We start from the raw sequence: 18,056 nt of genomic DNA, 5'->3' as shown, positions 1-18,056 counted from the left end.
AACAATATATTGAACAAAATAGTAATAATTGGTCGAAAAGTATTTCAGTTAGACAACATTTAAGAATAACTGGTTATAACAATGACCACTAAGTAACACACTTGCTATTCAGTCATTAATATGGTCATGTTTCATTTGAGTAACTTATAGTCACAGTCATTGTTTCAACATATCTCATGACACTTCACAGATTATTGCCACACAAAAAACTAGCCACAAAGCTTTTTATTGGTATCATAACTGACAAATTTAACAACCACATTACATTTGTGTCAGAACTTGGTTATTTAAACATATTTTCTTCAAATTTTTGTGTACAGACTAACAATTGTCTTTCAGTTTGCTTATAATTCCCTTTTTTAAAGTGCAATACTCCTCCAAGCTTTGAAATTTACAACAATCTCATATAAATTTAACCCATATAATGAAACCTTGTGCTTCCTTTTTACAACCAAAATGAATCAGAAAGTTATAGTTGGGCAAAATAATTGATAGCTAAGAAACTGTTTGTTTCTATTTAGTGCTAGCACTGCAAATGCAAGTCTTTTGGAAATAATGGTGTCCCTTAGAAAAGTTTGCATCCTTTTCAGTGTTGAAAAGAACCGTTTTGCCTTAAGGACTCATGGAAATTGCAAAAAGGATTTTTCATCTTAGTAATTTCACTTGTCAAAACATCATCGAGATTATTTTCAAAGTAATCATGAACATCAGATCTACAGAAACATTTTTATTTCAGTAACTAGCTTTTCTTTGTCAACAATAGGATATGCTTGGTGGCTACTACTATCTCCTCTGTAGAATGTTCATTCTTAAGAAACACTTCCTGTGAAGCAATTTTGCAGCTACTGTTTAGAGCAGTGGTTCCCAAACTTTATCTACTCGCGTACCATTTTTTTGTTCATGCAGCGTTCTCGTACCACCTACTATAATTATTAGAAAACTCCAGAATTCACTAATAAAAAATGATATGCAAAATGTTTAATGAATACCATTGAATGAGATAATTAAGACCCTCAAGTCAAAATTAACAAAACCACAAGACAATTTTAATGAGACGGATGAAGTTGTTTTTTTTCGACCAGTTGGTCGATGCGAGGAATCACTTTGCTGACAGCGCATCGAAAGTCATGTCCAGGCGCAACAAAACGGTTCCGTTTCTTCGATTTAATAGTCATCATAGCAGAGAACCCCTGCTCGCACTCCCACGTAGACGGAAAAATTAATAACTGGGGAACAGCGTGACTGGCTAGCGTAGGATACGATGACACCATACTCAGCCAGAAGTTTAGAGGACAACATTCCTTGTACTTCGCTTTTGCTGCCTCATCAGCTTGAATGTCTATTAGCTCCTCTTGTTCCCCGGTTCCCACAGGCACATCGGCTGGATCAACGAAGAACGGGTTCGCGGAGTAAGCACAGCATGCAAAGTCCGGGAAGTAATGCATCAATTCAGTCTTGAGTTGTGAAAGATGACAGACAATTTCTTTGGAAATTTCGTCGTTAGGTTTGTTCTCGAAGGTATCCGTGACTTTGAACATTCCGTAACTTTTGTTCTCAACATTCTTAATCCAGAGGTCCAGCTTCCGAACAAACGCTCTAAGCTTTGAGATGAATTCTGTTACAGTTCGGTTGGGTCCTTGCAACCACAGGTTAAAGTTGTTTAGGACTTCAAAAATATCTGCTAAGTAGGCCAATCTCAAAATAAATTCTTCACTCTCCAAATCTGTTTGAAAATCGTGATTCTTCTCCTTGCAAAATTGAAGCAGTTCATCGCGCAGTTCGAACAGACGCCTTGTTGCATTACCTCGGGAGAGCCAGCGCACTTCCGTATAGTAGAGAAGACAAGTGTGATCGGAGCTTAAATCTTCACAGAGACGCTCGAACAACCGAGTATTCAGGGCTGACGACTTAACAAAATTTACGATCTTGATAACTCGCTGCAAGCATGATAACATATTGGGAGGGAGCACCTTAGCGCAAAGGGCAAATCTATGAATGAAGCAATGCACAATAACGGTGTGGGAAGCCACAGCTTTTACATGGGCCGTAAACCCCGATTTTCGCCCAAGCATAGACGGAGCCCCGTCTGTTGTGCATCCAACCAACTTTCCCCAGTCCAATCCATTCAGTCTGAAAAAATCGTTAACGATGTTAAAAATATCCTTTCCTCTTGTTGTACTGGGAAGATCCTGGCTCATAAGTAGCTCCGTCTTGACAGAATGATCTTGCGTAAAACGAACATAAACAAGTAACTGACAGCAGTTGGTTACGTCCGTTGACTCGTCCAGTTGAATTGAAAACCCAAACTTTGAGGATTTAACTCCTGCAATTACTTGGTCAGCGATATCGACTGACATTTCCTCTATTCGATTCTTCACAGTGTTGTTAGATAGGGCCACACTATCAAGCTTTGCAACCGCTTCCTCTCCAATCACTTGTCTAACCAAGATCTTCGCTGCTGGCATTATGAGAGACTCTGCGATTGTATGCGCCTTCATGTTTTTAGCCACCAGGAGGGAGACTTCATACGACGCTTTAACAATGCCCCTTTTCCTCTGGTAAATAGTGCCAGTTTTGTCCAATCGTTGCCGCTTAACATTCTCGCCAAGTCGCTGAAAGTAACTGGCATCTCGGTCCTTGTTGCAAGCATGATTTGTCTCCAGATGGCGTTTGAGCAGACTGGGTTTCATTGCTGCATTAGCAAGAGTCTTCATGCATACTACACACTGCGGCAGTAACTCTCCTCTGTGCTCGATAGCTATGAACCCGTACTTTATATAATCGGGGCTATACTTTCGTTTTGACATGTTACTAAACTTCACCAACTAACTTTAGCCTTTAGTAACCAAAGGCTCGTAAATATTAAACAAAAATTAGTCAAATTTTTACCGCCCTCGCTACAGTGCTACTGTCAACACAACTAGTAGCTTATTACAAAAACTGACTTTAAGGATTTGTTACGTCGTAATAACAGATTCATTACGTCATAATAAACCTATTTCGTCACAAAGAAACCCTGCTTTACAGTTCAATGCGTCAATACATCAAGAAATTGGAATTTAGTAGGGAATATAGTATGAAATTTCACGCTCTACGTAACTTATGTGACTTAAAATAATGCTTACGATAATTACTAGAAGATCATTTGCGATCGTTTGGTGTGAACTTAATAAGTTGCTCGCGTACCACCTTGGAGACCTTCGCGTACCACTAGTGGTACGCGTACCATAGTTTGGGAACCACTGGTTTAGAGAAACAGTACACGTCCAGTATATCAATACACATGATTGCACTTGGTTGCAAATACTGTCCACATGGTGTGTTAAGAAGTCAAAACTTTAAATAGTCATCACTCAGTCATTTCAAAATTCCTGTTGGTTCTGCATTTGATATTGCCTGAATTTCAGTGAGGCATTTAACTTCACAGTCACAGAGCTATTTTTCTTTGGTAGCATTCAGAACTAAAACTGAGCAGATGTTTTATCCTATTCTGTCTTAAAACTTTTTAATTCAGTTATTTATTATCAATTTTTATAATAATGTATTTATCATAAGGTTAATCGTGATAACTGCAAAAACTGAAGCCCACTAACAGTCATCTTAAAAAGTCACGACTAACCTTCAAACAAATAAATTGATAGATGGCAAAATAGTTATTTAACTATACTCACTGCCGAACTTAAGAATATAGTACACGGGTTTTGCTTTGGCACACAATAGACCCGGAACAGACGAATACATGCTGGATTGCCGGTTCTCACGCTACGTGATTGATGGAGCTGCGCCAGCCGCAGCACCCTGTCGCCAATTTCGCCCGGCATGTAGCTTTTCCAAGTGCGCACAGCTACAAAACGTCACGAAACTGGAACTGCAGCTCCAGCATAGATAACTTATTAATTTCATATTTTTTTAAAAGGTGATCAAGGGGCAAATTATGCTTATATATTGCCAACGAATCAAAAAAATAAAAGTTGTATGTAATATTATAGTAGGAGGTAAAAATAGGTAAAGATAAAAATTTAAATTTAAAAAGAAATAAAAATTAGGTAAAAATATTAGGGGGTGCTGCACCTCCGCAGCACCCTAGCACGAGCCGCCCCTGCGAGAATGAAACACTCATCAAGAGTATTTTCACTACCTTAAAAGCATTCATTGTACAGTACTCTCAATCGTTTCAAGAATTAATTTACACGATGTATACAATAAAAAAAACAGTATTTAGCAAAATGTATCGAGTTACACATTCTTGCAACTTTTGTCACAAAATAAAAAGCTATTCACTAAACCTATTTACCAGGTGTATTTCAAAAATCTGTGCGTGAAAAGAGCAGGTGGGGCTATACCACTATGCCAAAGAAAGTTGGTCTTGGTAATACATATTCCAGATGTTGAATCCAGGGCGAGTGACTTACAAATAAAAGAAGCAGTCAAGGGTGTATAAATTTTTGACGGATATTACGTATGACTGCCCTTTAATCTTCAAAAATTGCCTTACATCAAAACAAACTGAACCCAGTTGCAATTTTAGGCCACCCTGTAATATTTCTTGAAAACCAGAAAGGTGACTTTCCTATACATTTCAATTTTATATGTTGGTACCCCTTCTTATCGATTTACTATATACACCATTAGATTGTTTTTGCAAGCAAAAACGAATGGGTCCCCACACCTGTGTTTAAAAAAACGATTTAGTCATGGTAAACAATTCTTTATTTTTAGATTCCTTTTTTAAAAGGACCGATCAGTAGAAAGCATCAACTCAAACATTAAAAGGTTTTGTCCTGTTCACATTGTATTGTCACATATATACAAAAGTAGTAAAAAAGTACATAAACAATACTCCCAATCTGTTTACATTTCAGCACACAAGGTCTTGTATTTATTACCTAACACTGGAAAAGCTAAATCAACTTTTTTAGAGTTTAAGGGGTAAAAAATGGGTGAATCCAATTCAAAGTTACAAAATTCTTTAGAATACCTTACATTGCACAAACCAACAAAGCATGAAACTCCTAGATCATATACTTTAGTCAGAATAGCCATTCTAATACAAATGTTTTGGGGGTCCTGTAGGTCAGTGGTTCTCAAACTGTGGTACGCGTACCACTAGTGGTACGTCAGAACTTTTCAAGTGGTACGCGAGTAGGTTTTTGTGATTTTTTTGGTGAAACTCGTGGTTTGAACATTCTTTTGAAATTGTTAAATATGCTAACCAGGTTAGGAAAATGGACCTATTTCTTGGTTTATCTATTCAAACAGGGTTTGGGTGGTACACAGCAATAAAAAAAAGTTGTCAGGTGGTACGCGATCCGTAAAAGATTGAGAACCACTGCTGTAGGTGAACCGCTGGGTCATTTGGTGTCAAACTTTAAAGAGGATCAAGCTTGGATCATTACCTTACATCTGTGTAAATTTGAAGCACTTTTTCTCAACCAAATGCATTAACAAACCAGCATTAGACAGAAGAAAGAAAACAATACAAACAAAAACAATAAACTATACAAAACTATCCATATAATTAACAACAGCCAAAACCAACTCCACAGGCAATTGCTTCTATCATTGAGTTGGACATTTCTTCAAAGGTATTAATATGCACAGGAATCGTTATTGTCAATGAACATGTGCTCGCAGTAGGCAAACAGTTGCATTTGGTACCATTCTGTGATGTCATGCACCCATGTTTAAATTCAACGGTCACATCATGTGGAAGCCCAAGTGAAGGTTTTCTGGCAAATCCAGTGAAGAACTTGATGAATTCCTTAAATGACACTGGTGACTTTTCTGTGATTAAAAAAACACAAATTAATCGGTTTTGTGGTGCACTATTGTGATGTATGTAATAACATACAATTTCAATCATCTTTCAGCATACCGTCATAATAGCATGATTTCATAAGGTCCAAAAAACACTTTGTTGCATAACATTAGCAAACGTTTTAGAATCCTTGGGTATATCTTTGTGTTTGTTAAGAATATGACTTTTTAACCCCAAAACAACCACCTTACATATACAACACTGACTCCCCGTAAAAGTCTTATAATTTGCTAACTTATGTCTTTTTGCAAAACTATCATAGAAAAAGTCTTCTTTAGAATACCTGGATGCTTCTTTCTATGACGTGTTGCATTGGTAAACATGTCACTACAAAATGGACATCGTCTGACTTTCCTCCCAGAGTTTTGGACCCTAAATTGCGGACATCCTATTTAGCCCATCTGCTTGTGTGACAATTTACAAAAATTTTCTGATGAATTTATGTGACAGGAACAACAATATAACCAGTTTACCTTATTAAATTAGACTATGCGAAGTGATCCGTATAATAATAGGAAACACATTTGAAATTCTGAAATACATTTAAAGATATATAGCAGCTCAATATCCACAGTTTACCTTCCATGAGACTGTGAAGCACTACCGCTGCTGGAAAACCTTGCGGGTTTGTGTCCAATATGATGTGATCTGTATGATTATAGCAAACACAATTAACATTACAAAATTCTGTGATAAAAACATAGAACTGTGGCGACAACTGGGTGTTTTCCCCAACTGCGTTAACCAGTCACGCGTAACCGAACCGCACAATACGTCACGTGCTTTTTTCTATTTGCATCGTGTTTTGTCTCGCCCTTTCTGTCTTGTGTCATTCGATATTTGAACTCGTGCAAATAAACAGCGCTACAGAACTACAGTTTACCTTATACGCGACAGATAAGCACTACTACTTCTAAAACACCTTGACTGTTTGTGTCCAAAACAAAGTGATTTTCATGATTACAGGAGACACATTTAACATTCTAAGTTGCAAAGTATCCACAGTGTACCTTCTTGAAACATGAAGAACAGGCGCTAAAAAAGCTCTATAATAAAACTTTAGACTGTATCTGCTATTGACATAAAGTTATAAATAACTCTATCGCAACCATTTTACCTGTGTGCAAATGAAGAGGCACTGCCTGCTGCTTCAAGAAATATTTAGGCCATTATAATTATCATATCTTTATTATACAAACCCGTTAATCTGGATAGCTTGTTTTTTGCATTACTTCTTTGTAAATTGGTATATATCTAAACCTTCACATGTTATTACAGGTACAAATACCATAAAAATAAAGTCATGTTATAACTTCACTAAACAAACTACCTCAACGTATTATTATCACCCGTACCTGACCAGCTAAAATGAACCTACCCTGTCTGTTTGGCGTTACTGTGTGTACAAACAATAGCTTTTCTGCATATCGTTGCAGTCTGTTTCTTCTGTCTTTTTGTACTGTTCCTGCCTCGCTGAACATACGTTTACTGAAAACGGATGATGGTGAACAAACGTGTTTTTTGCAACCCCAAAAGAAATGGAAAGGTAGATCCATTATTTTTCCATCACAAGTTGGGATTACTTGCTCTTGATATTATAGGTAACGCTAGAATCGAACGTAGTTCTGAACTGATTTTGGTTAGTTTATTTTGTTGTCGATTTTCCGCTTATTTTTGAAACCAATTCCTCATCACACACAGTTTCGTTGAAATATGACCAAAGTCAGTGTCAGTTTGGTACGTCTCCCTACAGGCTGTTAAATGTTGCACTTCATTTTTTTAGGGAAACTAGGATTTGGAAACACTTCAAAGTGTCAAATTTGCACTTCCTGTCTTTCATGGATATAGACATACTTTAGAGTTAGACTGTCAGGTAACATAAAGGGAATTGTGTTCAAAGGTAATCGATTTAGCCACGAAAAACCATTGGTTGTGGATTGGCAGATGGAGAAGGAATGGAAAGACTACGGTTGTATTTTTAAGAAACAAAATTACCAAGCAAATAAGAGCAGGGCACCGAACTGGTCTGCTAATTGATGGTTTGCTCCTTCATGCAGAACAACAAAATAGTTGTTTGTACCTGTGTTTTGTTTATTGCATCCTTTAAAATTTGCTGCATATGATTTGCATTTAAGCTTTAAACTGTAGTTTAGGATGCAAAGGATGGTTTAAGGCCGGTTACACTACACACATTACTCGCAAATTAGGTGTTTATTTTATTATACTGCTCAGCACGCGACCAACGCCCGAAAAGCTTCTCGCGTCGTAATTTTCCTACGCGTGATGAGCGAAAAAATCGTGTCTGTCGCTGTTGCGCTGTCCTTTAACCGGTAGAGGGCGTGACTCTATGCGCCCTTGACAGCACAGCAGGGGCGATCGCTTATATTCCTAGAACGGTTCTCAACGCGCCTTTCCTCGCGCTCAACAACTCCAAGGCACCAAGAGCCAAAATTACGAAATCTTTATTAGGGCAATTAAGGACAGAGATGCGGCGCTCGAGGGTTCAGCAGCAAGACGAGCACAAAGGCAAATGCGGTTTCTGCAAATATGCACTAATTTAGTTAAGGAAACAGATGAGAAACTATCAGTACAGTTGACTCTTACCGAACTATTATAGGACCAGAGTCACAGTAACATTCAAAGCGATAAGGAGATTTTAGGTTCTGCAAATACAGCATCAAATTCAATAAACATTACCAAAACACATTAGTAACGAACTGCGAGACTAGGCAACAAAGCTTACCGGAATAATACAGTTATTTACAGCAACAGCAAGTTGGCTGACGACGGTGTGGGATCCGTGGGCCAGAAATGCACAGTCGCCTTGTGCGCCTGATGGCTGCCAACGTTGTGTACTGTCGACTGGTTTGTGACAAGTGTCTTTACTGTAGCCTCTGATCATCTTTTGATACACAGGTAATATGGATTTAATTCAAAATGAACAGTGTATTTTGGAAGTTGAAAAATACCCAAATTTATACAATATTACGCCGCATTCATATAGTGATGAAAAAAAAATGGGAGAAAAGTTGGGAGGAGATTGCAAAGGCTTTTAATATTCAGGGTATGATAAACCTTAAGTGTAGGTTTACTGATCCACAAACTGTTGGAAAAGATACAGATAAAAACTATTTTCTAGACTCTGACAGAGTAAAGCAGTGTATATCAAGATGGAAATCCATAAGAGAGAGAAAAGAAAATTGAAGGAAAGTTTTAAAAGTGGTGCAGCAGTATTACATACATCATTTTGGCCAATCTTTAATATTTTGGAGTTTATTTCTCCTTTTGTTCAGCCGAAAAGTTAGCATTGCTAAACATGTTTGAAAAATTTGACATAAAATTTCAGAACATCATCAAACACAAACTTTAGCCAGGCTGAAAAAAATGAGATTGAAGTTGGGACTGACTATCCATATTAGAAGATAATACTGGCAGTCCTAACTGTCGTAGCAGTGAGAACACAGGCAAGGACCTGAAAACAGATTTGACATTACCACAGTTCATGCAGCAGACAACGATAAATAAGTTTGCATTGGTAACAAATAAATGCCTCATCAGTAGAAAATGTTCTATCACATAAATCTACTGTTTATGTCTACACATGTTTCTTCAGACAAGATTGTAGTATGAGGCCACAAAGGAGAAGACATGATGATGTTGCTGAAAAACTATTTGAAGTGTTAAAAGAGCCTTCTCCAGGTATGAATGTTAGGTGGTCAAATATATTGAAAGAGTATACTTTAGTCAAATATTTTTTATATTTGGAACACTAAATATGTTCCTAAGTTTAGTAGTGAAAATAACAGCCCAAATAGACATGAAAAGCGAATTTTTTTATTGTTCAAACGTTTCGGCAATTGCTCATGCCATCATTAGTGAAATACAGGCTACATTAGCTACACCCGTTTATATACACTGGAGTCGCATGAAGGAATGATAAAAGGTGCGAAACAAGCGTCGCATAAAAAGGTGCACAGAAGCGGGGTGTAAGCCACCTTGCAAGTGTGCGAAGTATAACGATTAGGTGCAGAGCAAGTACAACATACAATATAATTTCAAGCAAAGATTACAATAATAGGACAGCACGCCACATCAAAGTATGCAATATGTTGTTTTAGTATTAAATAAATACAGAGGAACCGACTTAGAATTAACGTTTATTTCCGGTTTATGGCGTTAACTGAAAATTGATTCTACTAACATTAATCGATAGCGGTCCCTTCCTGTTTCTAACACTTCCTGGGTTATTTAAATCCACTACATGGTTTTGCGACCTACGGCGGTTGAAGGTGACTATCTCCATATGCGACATACGGCGGCCAGAACACCCACACACTCTTATGGATTTGGATTTGCCCAATATCCATCAAGAGAAAATACCACTACGACTCATCCTTGACTCGGCAGGCAGCTTCAATTAGGATTGTGCTAAATGGCTTTCGCGTATTCTAGTGTCAGTGCGCGAATATGTCTGCACAGTAAAAGATGCTTTTACATTTATTTTAAGGATCAAGGAAAGCCCATTCAACAATGTTGCAATGGCCACATTTGATGCAAACAGCCTTTTTACCAACGTACCGGTTGACTTCACCATTGATCTCATACTTTCCGCCATGTTCTAACCATCAGTGGTTTGAACCGTCGTCAGTTAGAAACTACTACTTTGGACTGCCTCAACAACCACCTTTCAGTTCAACAATCAAGTGTACCAACAGATTGACGGTGTAGCGATGGCTTCACCAATTGCTCCGTTATTTGCAGACGTCAACATGAATCACGTGGTTGACAAAGCTGACTGAAAACTCCACAGATTACACAACCCACAACAACGCAACCACCAAGGAGCAAACCACCACCATCGGCACCGACGCCACGACCGCAGCCGACACCGAGGAGCAAACCAACACCACCGGCACCGATGAGCAGACCAACACCACCAAAAAGTACACCCCATCAACACCTAATACAACAACACGTTCACCACCATCAAACAGATACCCTAGCTCTAGCACCATCAACGCTAAAAACAAATCACCATCACCACAAACACCACGATCGTCGAGGACAACTTCAAATAATATTAGTGTTGTTCAAAATGTGCGATTAATGGGTGGGGCTAACCGACAAGAAGTAACCAAATCGGAAATAGAAGTTGCGGCCTCTAATTTGGGTATTACAGATGTTCAACTTAATTCAAACTTAGAAAGTCTTGTCAAATTTATCCACAACAAAAACGAGTAAACAATCGCAGTGTGACAGTAACAGTCCAGAGTTTGTTGACACTAATACTCAGTCTAAGTGTGATGTAAATAGTTTTTAGACCCCTTCAGATATATTAGCGGACCAAACTTTATTCGTTTTGCTGTCAGACGATTGGGAAAAAATACAGTTCAGTAAAGGGTCGTTATATTCGCAATAAAAATTGGACAGATATTTTCAGAAATTTGCTAAAAAGGTCGAACAGTTTTTTGTTGTTTTGTTTTCAAAATCCACCACTGGAACAAACATAAAACCGACCAATGCGTTTTCTTTGTGTTGGCAATTGCAAGTTTGAATTTTGCACCCGCAAATTGTTTTTTTTAAGTTTTTTTAATTTTATTTTTTCTTCAACAAAGCATGTAAATGGCATTCTACAGCAAAAAAGCATATTATTTACCAAACACTGATATATTTAACTATTGTGTAACACCTACAATCTCAACTTGTTCCAACCGAAATTTTGGTCGGATAACTTGCAAAAATTCACCAACTGGTGATAGAAGAGATAGAGGTTGTTGATATGTTAATTTGCTTTGACACACATACAAACACACAGAACCAATTTCAACAACTCATGCATAAAAAAAAATGTTCATATAAGTAGACAGTGTTTAACTTGCGACCAACCAACCAACATTCAGTATTTGCATCTGCACAAATCTTATCAATTATAATAAACTCTGGCACATAGTCTGTTGAAACACCAATGCACACGGTCAAATTTGCAGTATAGTTAATACCATCTACAACAAATTTTTCAAATCTCATACATGAATAGCGAATAAGTGGGCCAATTTTTCGTATAAACCTTGGGTACATTAAAAGGTAATGAAAGTTAGGCATAAGTTCTTGAAGGGTGATCTCCAAATCCACCAGTGTCGTATTCGATATTCTGGGAGAACAAACTATGTCCACAATATTGAGCAAAGCCAAAAAAAAATACGATACGATACATCGCCCAAGTCAAAGTCAAGTCAAAATTGTCACTAAATCATCACAGTTCCATTGTTGGACAGTTGAGTAAACAGCAAGGACACCGAAAAAAACCGTGGGTTATCGAGTCAAGTGTCCTGTCATTTGAATGTTGGTTGAAATCCGTTTTCTGGGAGTGTTGTGCCGTAGGATCGCAACCGACAGCACGAACCTGGCGGGGTACATCCGGTTGCATAAGACGGTGGTCCGACCGCACAAACCTGGCGGGGTACGTCCGGTTGCATAAGACGGTGGTTGAACCAGCTGGTTCTGCTGGCCAAATGAAACCCGCCTAAACGGAAACACCAGCTCGATTCCTCGGAACGTTTCCTGTGATCCCGTAGGCAGACCCGGGTGTCCCGAGGACAGTTCGTTGCGACGATGAGAATGTTGCCGTCGAGCATCTCCTCCTCTTCGCTTGTAGGATCGATGGCGAGATCTCAGATGTTGTTCGCTGTGGAAGGTGCTGCACCGTCTTCGACCCGAATGGCTGATCTAAAAATACCGAATCCTACGGCAGTTTTTTGTTCTTTTGTGTGCGACTAAGTTATCTAGTTAATTGGTATGATATAAAAATTAAAACTAAGAGATAAAACTAAAAGCAAAACAAGCGTAATTTGGTATGAGGGAACAAGTTGTGTTTTATGTAACCTTGAATGAGCGAGAAGTACTTATTGAGGGGTCGTATTGCTTTAATACGAGCGAAACCTTTTTTTTGAAAGAGGACGAGCGTTGCAGAGACTTAATGTCGTGTGGTATTTCTTCCCATACTTTTGGTCCTCGATGGCAAATTGATCTTGCGCCGATCGCGCTGTTTTCCTGGGGATGAAAGTAATTCTATATTGCAACAATTTAGCTACTTCGAGGTGGTAAAGTCATGATATAGTGGGGTGGCGCGACATCGGTAAGTGATGCGAGTGATGGCTCGCAAAATTTTGTTGTGTTTGATGTTTTTTGTTGTGTTTAAATACGTTGTTTTACTCGTATTAAGCGATAATTTGTTGTGTCGCATCCAGTTATCAACATAAATGAGTTCTTTGTTTACTTTCACCTGCAGGTCGTCTAGGGACTCTGATGACATGCTTAAACACATGTCATCCGCGAAGAGTTTCGTGGTGAACTTGGATACCGTTGGTAGATCGTTTATGTGAAGCGAAAAAAGTAAAGGAGCGGGTGACGAACCTTGAGGGCAGCCACACGTAACGTTTAGCAGTTGTGATGTTACGTTTGCTATGCGTGTGCATTGTTTGCGGTGACTTAGATAGCTACGGAACAGTTCTAAGGGGCTTCCCGTCTTCCATACTGATGCTCCAACTTACACAAGAAAACCCTGTGATCGACTGTGTCAAACGCTTTTGACAGGTCCAAGAAAATAGCATAAGAGCAGAAAACACTTTTTCATGGATGTCGTAAATTGCCAGGGAGGTGGACCGATTGCATAGAAAACTATACTGGTGAGTTGTTAACATTCCATTTTGTTCAACGTAGTCATACAAACGTTGATACATAATTTTTTCAAAAATCTTAGCAAAAGCGGATAGCAGTGAAATTGGTCTGTAGTTAGTGCATTGAACTTGTGAGCCTGATTTATGAATGGGTATTACTTCCGCAATTTTATGTTCAGTGGGGTATTCCCCATGTTGTATAAACCAGTTGAAAGTCTCGGAGAGCAAAGGTGAAATAATGCTTTTAACCATTTTGATGTATTTAATAGGAATTTCATAACTGGGCACAGATTTTTGACTGTCAAGAGTGGATATATACATTTCCACCTCATCTGGGGTAGTGTCATAGAAGAAGAAGGATGATGGCTTTATGATGGAGGAACAACTATCAGGTGGTGGCATAACTGGCGGTGAAATGGATGATGCCATATTTGCTCCTATGTTAGCAAAGAACTGATTAAAATTCCTAGCAATTAAAACTGGGTCTTTAGTGCATTGTGATATTCCATCTAGTTTTAGTTCTGCATGAGCTTTGTGTAAAGTTTGTTTTCGTGACAACAAACTATTAATAATTTTTCACATTCCACCAACATCATTTCTGTTATCTGTTAATTCTTTTTCAATGTATTTATCTTTAGCTTCTCTCAGAATGCCGTTTAGCTTGTTACGTTACTGTTTATATTGGTTATGTTTACTTGTACTTGAAAATCCTGACCTACATAAAGCATGCTACATTTTATTTTTTACTGTGATTGATTTATAAATACTCTTACTTATCCAAGGTTTCTTGGTCAATTTTTTTCTTCTTCTACTCACTGTGGTCAGTGGTGCATGGCGTTGCAGTATTTTGTTAAATACATGGTTAAATGAAGAAAATTGATGTAATATAGTTTCAGATAACACTGGTATTTTCATGACAGCATCTTTTATATCAGAAATGAAATCTTCGCTGATAAATTGGGTCTCATTTCTTTTCAGGATTTTTTCTGTTTTATCACAGCAAGTTGAATGCAATAACACAAAAGTTGGCAGGTGGTCAGAAATGTCTGCAGTCAGTATTCCTGATTTGCAGGCAATATTTACATTGTTTGTGTAAATGTGGTCAATAAGAGTTTGGCTGTGGTTCGTCAAACGAGTTGGTTGACATATTAAGGGTGAAAGATCATAAATTTGTAAAGAATCCAAAAAGTTTTGAATACTTTTTACTTCCTTGTATTGCATGAGATCTATGTTAAAGTCACCACATATATATACAGGATGGTTGGTATCACTGAGCTTATGCAATACTGATGATAGTGCATCCTGGAACACTTCAAATGAATGTTTGGGATGTCTATATTACTCCCAATATTACATCTTTTTGTTTCAATTGAAGTTGCAACCAAAGGCTTTCAGTATCTGGGGCAGTAAATTTAATATTAGATCTTATTTCATATAAAATGTGTGATTTTATGTATACTCCTACTCCTCCTGCACTATGTTAAGTATCAGTATGATGGAAATTATATCCCATTATGTCAGTAGCAGTGGTTGTGCCATTCAGGGTTATTCTAGTCTCAGATATCATAACAATGTCAGGGGTTCTGACCATATCAGACAGGAATTGTTCTAAAACAGGTTTGTTTTTTCTCAGACTTCGAATGTTTGTGTGCAATATATACATATCTTTGTTGCTAAGTTTCTTTAGGGCATGGTTCAAGGATGCACAATCATAGTAATCTGAATGGGTGTGATCAATGTTTGCCAGTAAACAGGGTGAATATGGTGATTTTACTGGTGAAATAGCATTTACTAGCTCTGAGTTACTGACATTGCTGAATGGTAAATAGGACAATAGGCATCGGGTACAAAAGTATGGGGTGTTATTGTGAAGATTACTTGCACATTTGTTGCATTTCATGTGGAAGAGAAGTGGTAAAAGTTTGTGGGTTTAAATACTATAAGTGTTAACAAATATTATGCCTCACCAAGTCTTTGTCGCTGTGGATGGCAATGATGTTGCTGTTGTCATCCTTCAGAAATGTCGCTCCGTTCCTAGTCCAGATGTGATGGTATTGATGCTCCCTCCTAAACCGGAGACAGTTGTTAAATCTCTCACGGTTCTTCTTTGTCAGACTCTCGTTGATGAAAATTTGATTCCCAGGGGCTACGCCTTTGTTGGATTGTTTCAGCCTATACCGGTTGGAGTAAATGGCATCTCTCACTTTCCGGTTCATAAATTTAGCAATGATTGCCGGACGGGGATGATCTTTAGAGACTCTCCTAAGTCGGTGAGAGATGCTTATGTCAGGCTTGGAGATGGTGATCCCTAGCCTCTTCACAGCAGAGATGACTAAGTCATCTGTGCACTCCGTTTCCGAATAGGGAAGGCCTTTGAACTCCAAGCATGGTCTTCTGCAATATTGCTCGAGATCATTTAAGTTCTCTGCATTGGCGATTGTTTGCACTTGTAGTTCTTTTACAGCCTTTTTGAGTTCCTTATTTTCAGTTTTTAGAAGTTTCATCTCAGCCTCGTTGTTCACCAGCTGAGTCTGTACCTTATCATATTGTTAAGAAAGTTTGGCTCTTGCGGATCTCCCTGAGCTCATTGATCAGTTCTTTTAGGGTTGAGTCGGTGGAGGTTTTACTCTCCTGAACCTCATCCCTCAGGGATTCTATCCTATCAAGAACCACAGATTGTTCATCCTTCTTTTTCCTTAGTTGACATTGAGACATCTTGAAAAATATTCCTCTAGTTTTCTCACAATTTTTCAGCAGATCAGATTTTTTATTTAAATGGAGTTACCTAAGCAACCTTATTCAATAAGTGATGAAGGATTCGATGAGGCAAAGCTGCTGGTATGTGATGATTGGTGTGCAAAGTTAGCATACATGGCTGACATATTCCAGCATTTAAATGAACTGAACACACGGATGCAAGGCCGAAACGAAAATCTTCTGACAAGCACAGACAGCAACATGTAAAAAATGCAGTCCTTGATATGTTCGCATTTACACAAAAATATCAAAATAATGTGAACGCAGCTGCTCTATGCGAGACCATAGGAAACCATTTGAAAACTCTTGAGGATAAATTATCTTTTTAGTTCCCTTCTGTTACCACCGAACGTTTTGACTGGGTCAGGGATCCTTATAGCTCAGCAACTAATTTCGGCGAAGTCATGACTGTGCAAGAGCAAGAAGAATTTATTCAACTTAGACACGATCGCACATTAAGATTAAGATTTTCTGATCTACCTTTGGAACGTTTTTGGGTGATGACCACCAAGGAGTTTCCTATTGTGGCAAACAAAGCTATTTTGATTTTACTTCCATTTTCAACAACTTATATTTGTGAGATGAGTTTTGCAAGCATGACTGCTATAAAAGTTAAAAAACGAGAACTATTGAAAACTGTTGAGGAAGAGCTTCGCGTTTGTCTTTCAGCAATTCCAGCCCGAATACTAACTTTGTGCTCAGCCAAACAGGCTCAGATATCTCATTGAAAAAAACAAAAATTGAAAAATTGTTGTCGTGTTGTTTACTTTGTACCACCATTATTAGGTTTCGTTCGGTGTTCCGCGAGATTATTTAAATGAATAAAGTGTTCCGTGGCTAAAAAAAGGTTGAAAAACACTGGTCTAAGGGAAATATACAACGGTTCCATGAATTACAAGAGGAAGTGATAATATTTCTAGACTCGAGAAAGAAAGAGGTTTTGTTGGACAAGTTTCGATCCCTTTCAACAAGGCTTTCAACAAGCACTGGCTTATCTCGTGGACATACTTCATTCGTTAAATGCCCTCAACCTTCAACTTCAAGGAAAAAATATCAATATCATTATGCATCATGACATCATTAGGTCTTTTATGTCCAAACTTGACCTTTGGAAGCATCGAATTGAACAAGGAAATCTAGCTAGCTTTAGCACCCTTGATTCTGCTCTCACAAATGGAAACCTTGGGCCTGATTTAAAGATACAAATAAAAAAACTCACCTAAATGACCTAAAAGCGGAATTTATTAAATATTTTCCGAATATAGACGAGAAACGAGTATCCTGGAAGTTTGTAGGAAACCCATTTCAGTGCAAAGTGGAAGATATTTTTGCCAATGCACAAGAGGAGTTTCTCGAGTTAAAATTCGATTCCACAGCCAGGGACAACTTCAAAGAGTTGGACCTTAAGGCGTCCTGGACCAAATACCTCCCTGATTACCCTTGCATTTCAACTTGGGCTCTTCATGTTCTAGTTATGTTTGGATCGACATATTTATGTGAAGCTGCATTTTCTGCACTCGTTGCCATTAAGTCCAAGTACAAAAACAAGCTGGAAGTTGAAGGTGACTTACGATGTGCGCTATCTGGTATTAAACCTCGCATTTTAACGAGTTAGTTGCCAAGAAACAGTGTCAAGTGTCCCACTGATTTGTGAGCAATAGGTGAAATGCAATTTCTACACTGTTATTCGTATTGATTTGTCAGTGTAGAGGAGGGGGGGGGGGCTTGAAGAGATCAGGCATCCTTTAAGGGGGGCGCTGCACCGAAAAGGTTAAGAACCGCTGATCTAACTGATATAACATAAA

At 38.3% G+C, this 18,056-nt stretch overlaps 5 protein-coding genes and 1 long non-coding RNA gene across 7 annotated transcripts; 1 reads left to right on the top strand and 5 right to left on the bottom strand.

Annotated features, from left to right (window-relative positions):
* Nucleotides 1-1,046: 1,046 nt before the first annotated feature.
* On the bottom strand, nt 1,047-1,596 carry LOC145218373 (zinc finger BED domain-containing protein 5-like). Its single transcript, XM_080085781.1, has one exon. The coding sequence runs from the start codon at nt 1,536-1,538 to the stop codon at nt 1,047-1,049; it is 492 nt and encodes a 163-aa protein (XP_079941907.1). The 5' UTR covers nt 1,539-1,596.
* Nucleotides 1,597-1,710: 114 nt separating this feature from the next.
* Nucleotides 1,711-2,807, bottom strand: LOC145219708 (zinc finger BED domain-containing protein 5-like). The gene is made up of 2 exons (XM_080087032.1): nt 1,805-2,807; nt 1,711-1,748 (listed from the first exon to the last, which is right to left on the bottom strand). The coding sequence occupies exons 1-2, from the start codon at nt 2,805-2,807 to the stop codon at nt 1,711-1,713; spliced, it is 1,041 nt and encodes a 346-aa protein (XP_079943158.1).
* Nucleotides 2,808-4,783: 1,976 nt separating this feature from the next.
* LOC145218376 (uncharacterized) lies at nt 4,784-6,700 on the bottom strand. Of its 2 annotated transcripts, XM_080085785.1 has the most exons (3): nt 6,398-6,700; nt 6,102-6,190; nt 4,784-5,784 (listed from the first exon to the last, which is right to left on the bottom strand). In XM_080085785.1, the coding sequence occupies exons 1-3, from the start codon at nt 6,402-6,404 to the stop codon at nt 5,698-5,700; spliced, it is 183 nt and encodes a 60-aa protein (XP_079941911.1). In that variant the 5' UTR covers nt 6,405-6,700; the 3' UTR covers nt 4,784-5,697. The 2 variants fall into 2 exon arrangements, with proteins under 2 accessions (XP_079941911.1, XP_079941910.1); XM_080085784.1 differs by lacking the exon at nt 6,398-6,700 and having other exon boundaries at nt 6,102-6,251.
* Nucleotides 6,701-8,147: 1,447 nt separating this feature from the next.
* On the bottom strand, nt 8,148-12,182 carry LOC145218375 (uncharacterized). Its single transcript, XM_080085783.1, has 3 exons — nt 8,562-12,182; nt 8,423-8,481; nt 8,148-8,357 (listed from the first exon to the last, which is right to left on the bottom strand). Exons 1-3 carry the CDS (start codon nt 8,718-8,720, stop codon nt 8,270-8,272), a joined length of 306 nt encoding a protein of 101 aa, XP_079941909.1. The 5' UTR covers nt 8,721-12,182; the 3' UTR covers nt 8,148-8,269.
* A 176-nt stretch (nt 12,183-12,358) lies between these two features.
* LOC145218386 (uncharacterized) lies at nt 12,359-14,384 on the top strand. Its single transcript, XR_013857587.1, has 3 exons — nt 12,359-12,953; nt 13,107-13,503; nt 13,764-14,384. It is a non-coding gene; the product is annotated as an uncharacterized LOC145218386 (long non-coding RNA).
* Nucleotides 14,385-15,440: 1,056 nt separating this feature from the next.
* Nucleotides 15,441-16,209, bottom strand: LOC145219707 (uncharacterized). The gene is made up of 2 exons (XM_080087031.1): nt 16,132-16,209; nt 15,441-16,025 (listed from the first exon to the last, which is right to left on the bottom strand). The coding sequence occupies exons 1-2, from the start codon at nt 16,207-16,209 to the stop codon at nt 15,441-15,443; spliced, it is 663 nt and encodes a 220-aa protein (XP_079943157.1).
* Between the last annotated feature and the right edge of the window lie 1,847 nt (nt 16,210-18,056).

The sequence above is a fragment of the Phallusia mammillata genome, chromosome 3 (assembly GCF_965637545.1).
Source record: "Phallusia mammillata chromosome 3, kaPhaMamm4.hap1.1, whole genome shotgun sequence".
NCBI lineage: Eukaryota > Metazoa > Chordata > Ascidiacea > Phlebobranchia > Ascidiidae > Phallusia > Phallusia mammillata.
The sequence above is the reverse complement of the archived record's forward strand: the minus strand, read 5'-3'. Positions and strand labels throughout refer to the sequence as shown.

What these genes read in the sequence shown, in the direction of transcription:
- LOC145218373 (XM_080085781.1), bottom strand. Translation starts at nt 1,538, where the DNA reads ATGTTCAAAGTCACGGATACCTTCGAGAACAAACCTAACGACGAAATT.
- LOC145219708 (XM_080087032.1), bottom strand. Translation starts at nt 2,807, where the DNA reads ATGTCAAAACGAAAGTATAGCCCCGATTATATAAAGTACGGGTTCATA. An exon ending in AGTGCGCTGGCTCTCCCGAG is followed by an intron (nt 1,749 to 1,804) that starts GTAATGCAACAA and finishes CAATTTTGCAAG; the next exon opens with GAGAAGAATCACGATTTTCA.
- LOC145218376 (XM_080085784.1), bottom strand. Translation starts at nt 6,141, where the DNA reads ATGTTTACCAATGCAACACGTCATAGAAAGAAGCATCCAG. An exon ending in TCATAGAAAGAAGCATCCAG is followed by an intron (nt 5,785 to 6,101) that starts GTATTCTAAAGA and finishes TTTTAATCACAG; the next exon opens with AAAAGTCACCAGTGTCATTT.
- LOC145218375 (XM_080085783.1), bottom strand. Translation starts at nt 8,720, where the DNA reads ATGATCAGAGGCTACAGTAAAGACACTTGTCACAAACCAGTCGACAGT. An exon ending in TAAATAACTGTATTATTCCG is followed by an intron (nt 8,482 to 8,561) that starts GTAAGCTTTGTT and finishes CTGTATTTGCAG; the next exon opens with AACCTAAAATCTCCTTATCG. An exon ending in TCTGGTCCTATAATAGTTCG is followed by an intron (nt 8,358 to 8,422) that starts GTAAGAGTCAAC and finishes GCATATTTGCAG; the next exon opens with AAACCGCATTTGCCTTTGTG.
- LOC145219707 (XM_080087031.1), bottom strand. Translation starts at nt 16,209, where the DNA reads ATGTCTCAATGTCAACTAAGGAAAAAGAAGGATGAACAATCTGTGGTT. An exon ending in TAGAATCCCTGAGGGATGAG is followed by an intron (nt 16,026 to 16,131) that starts GTTCAGGAGAGT and finishes GATAAGGTACAG; the next exon opens with ACTCAGCTGGTGAACAACGA.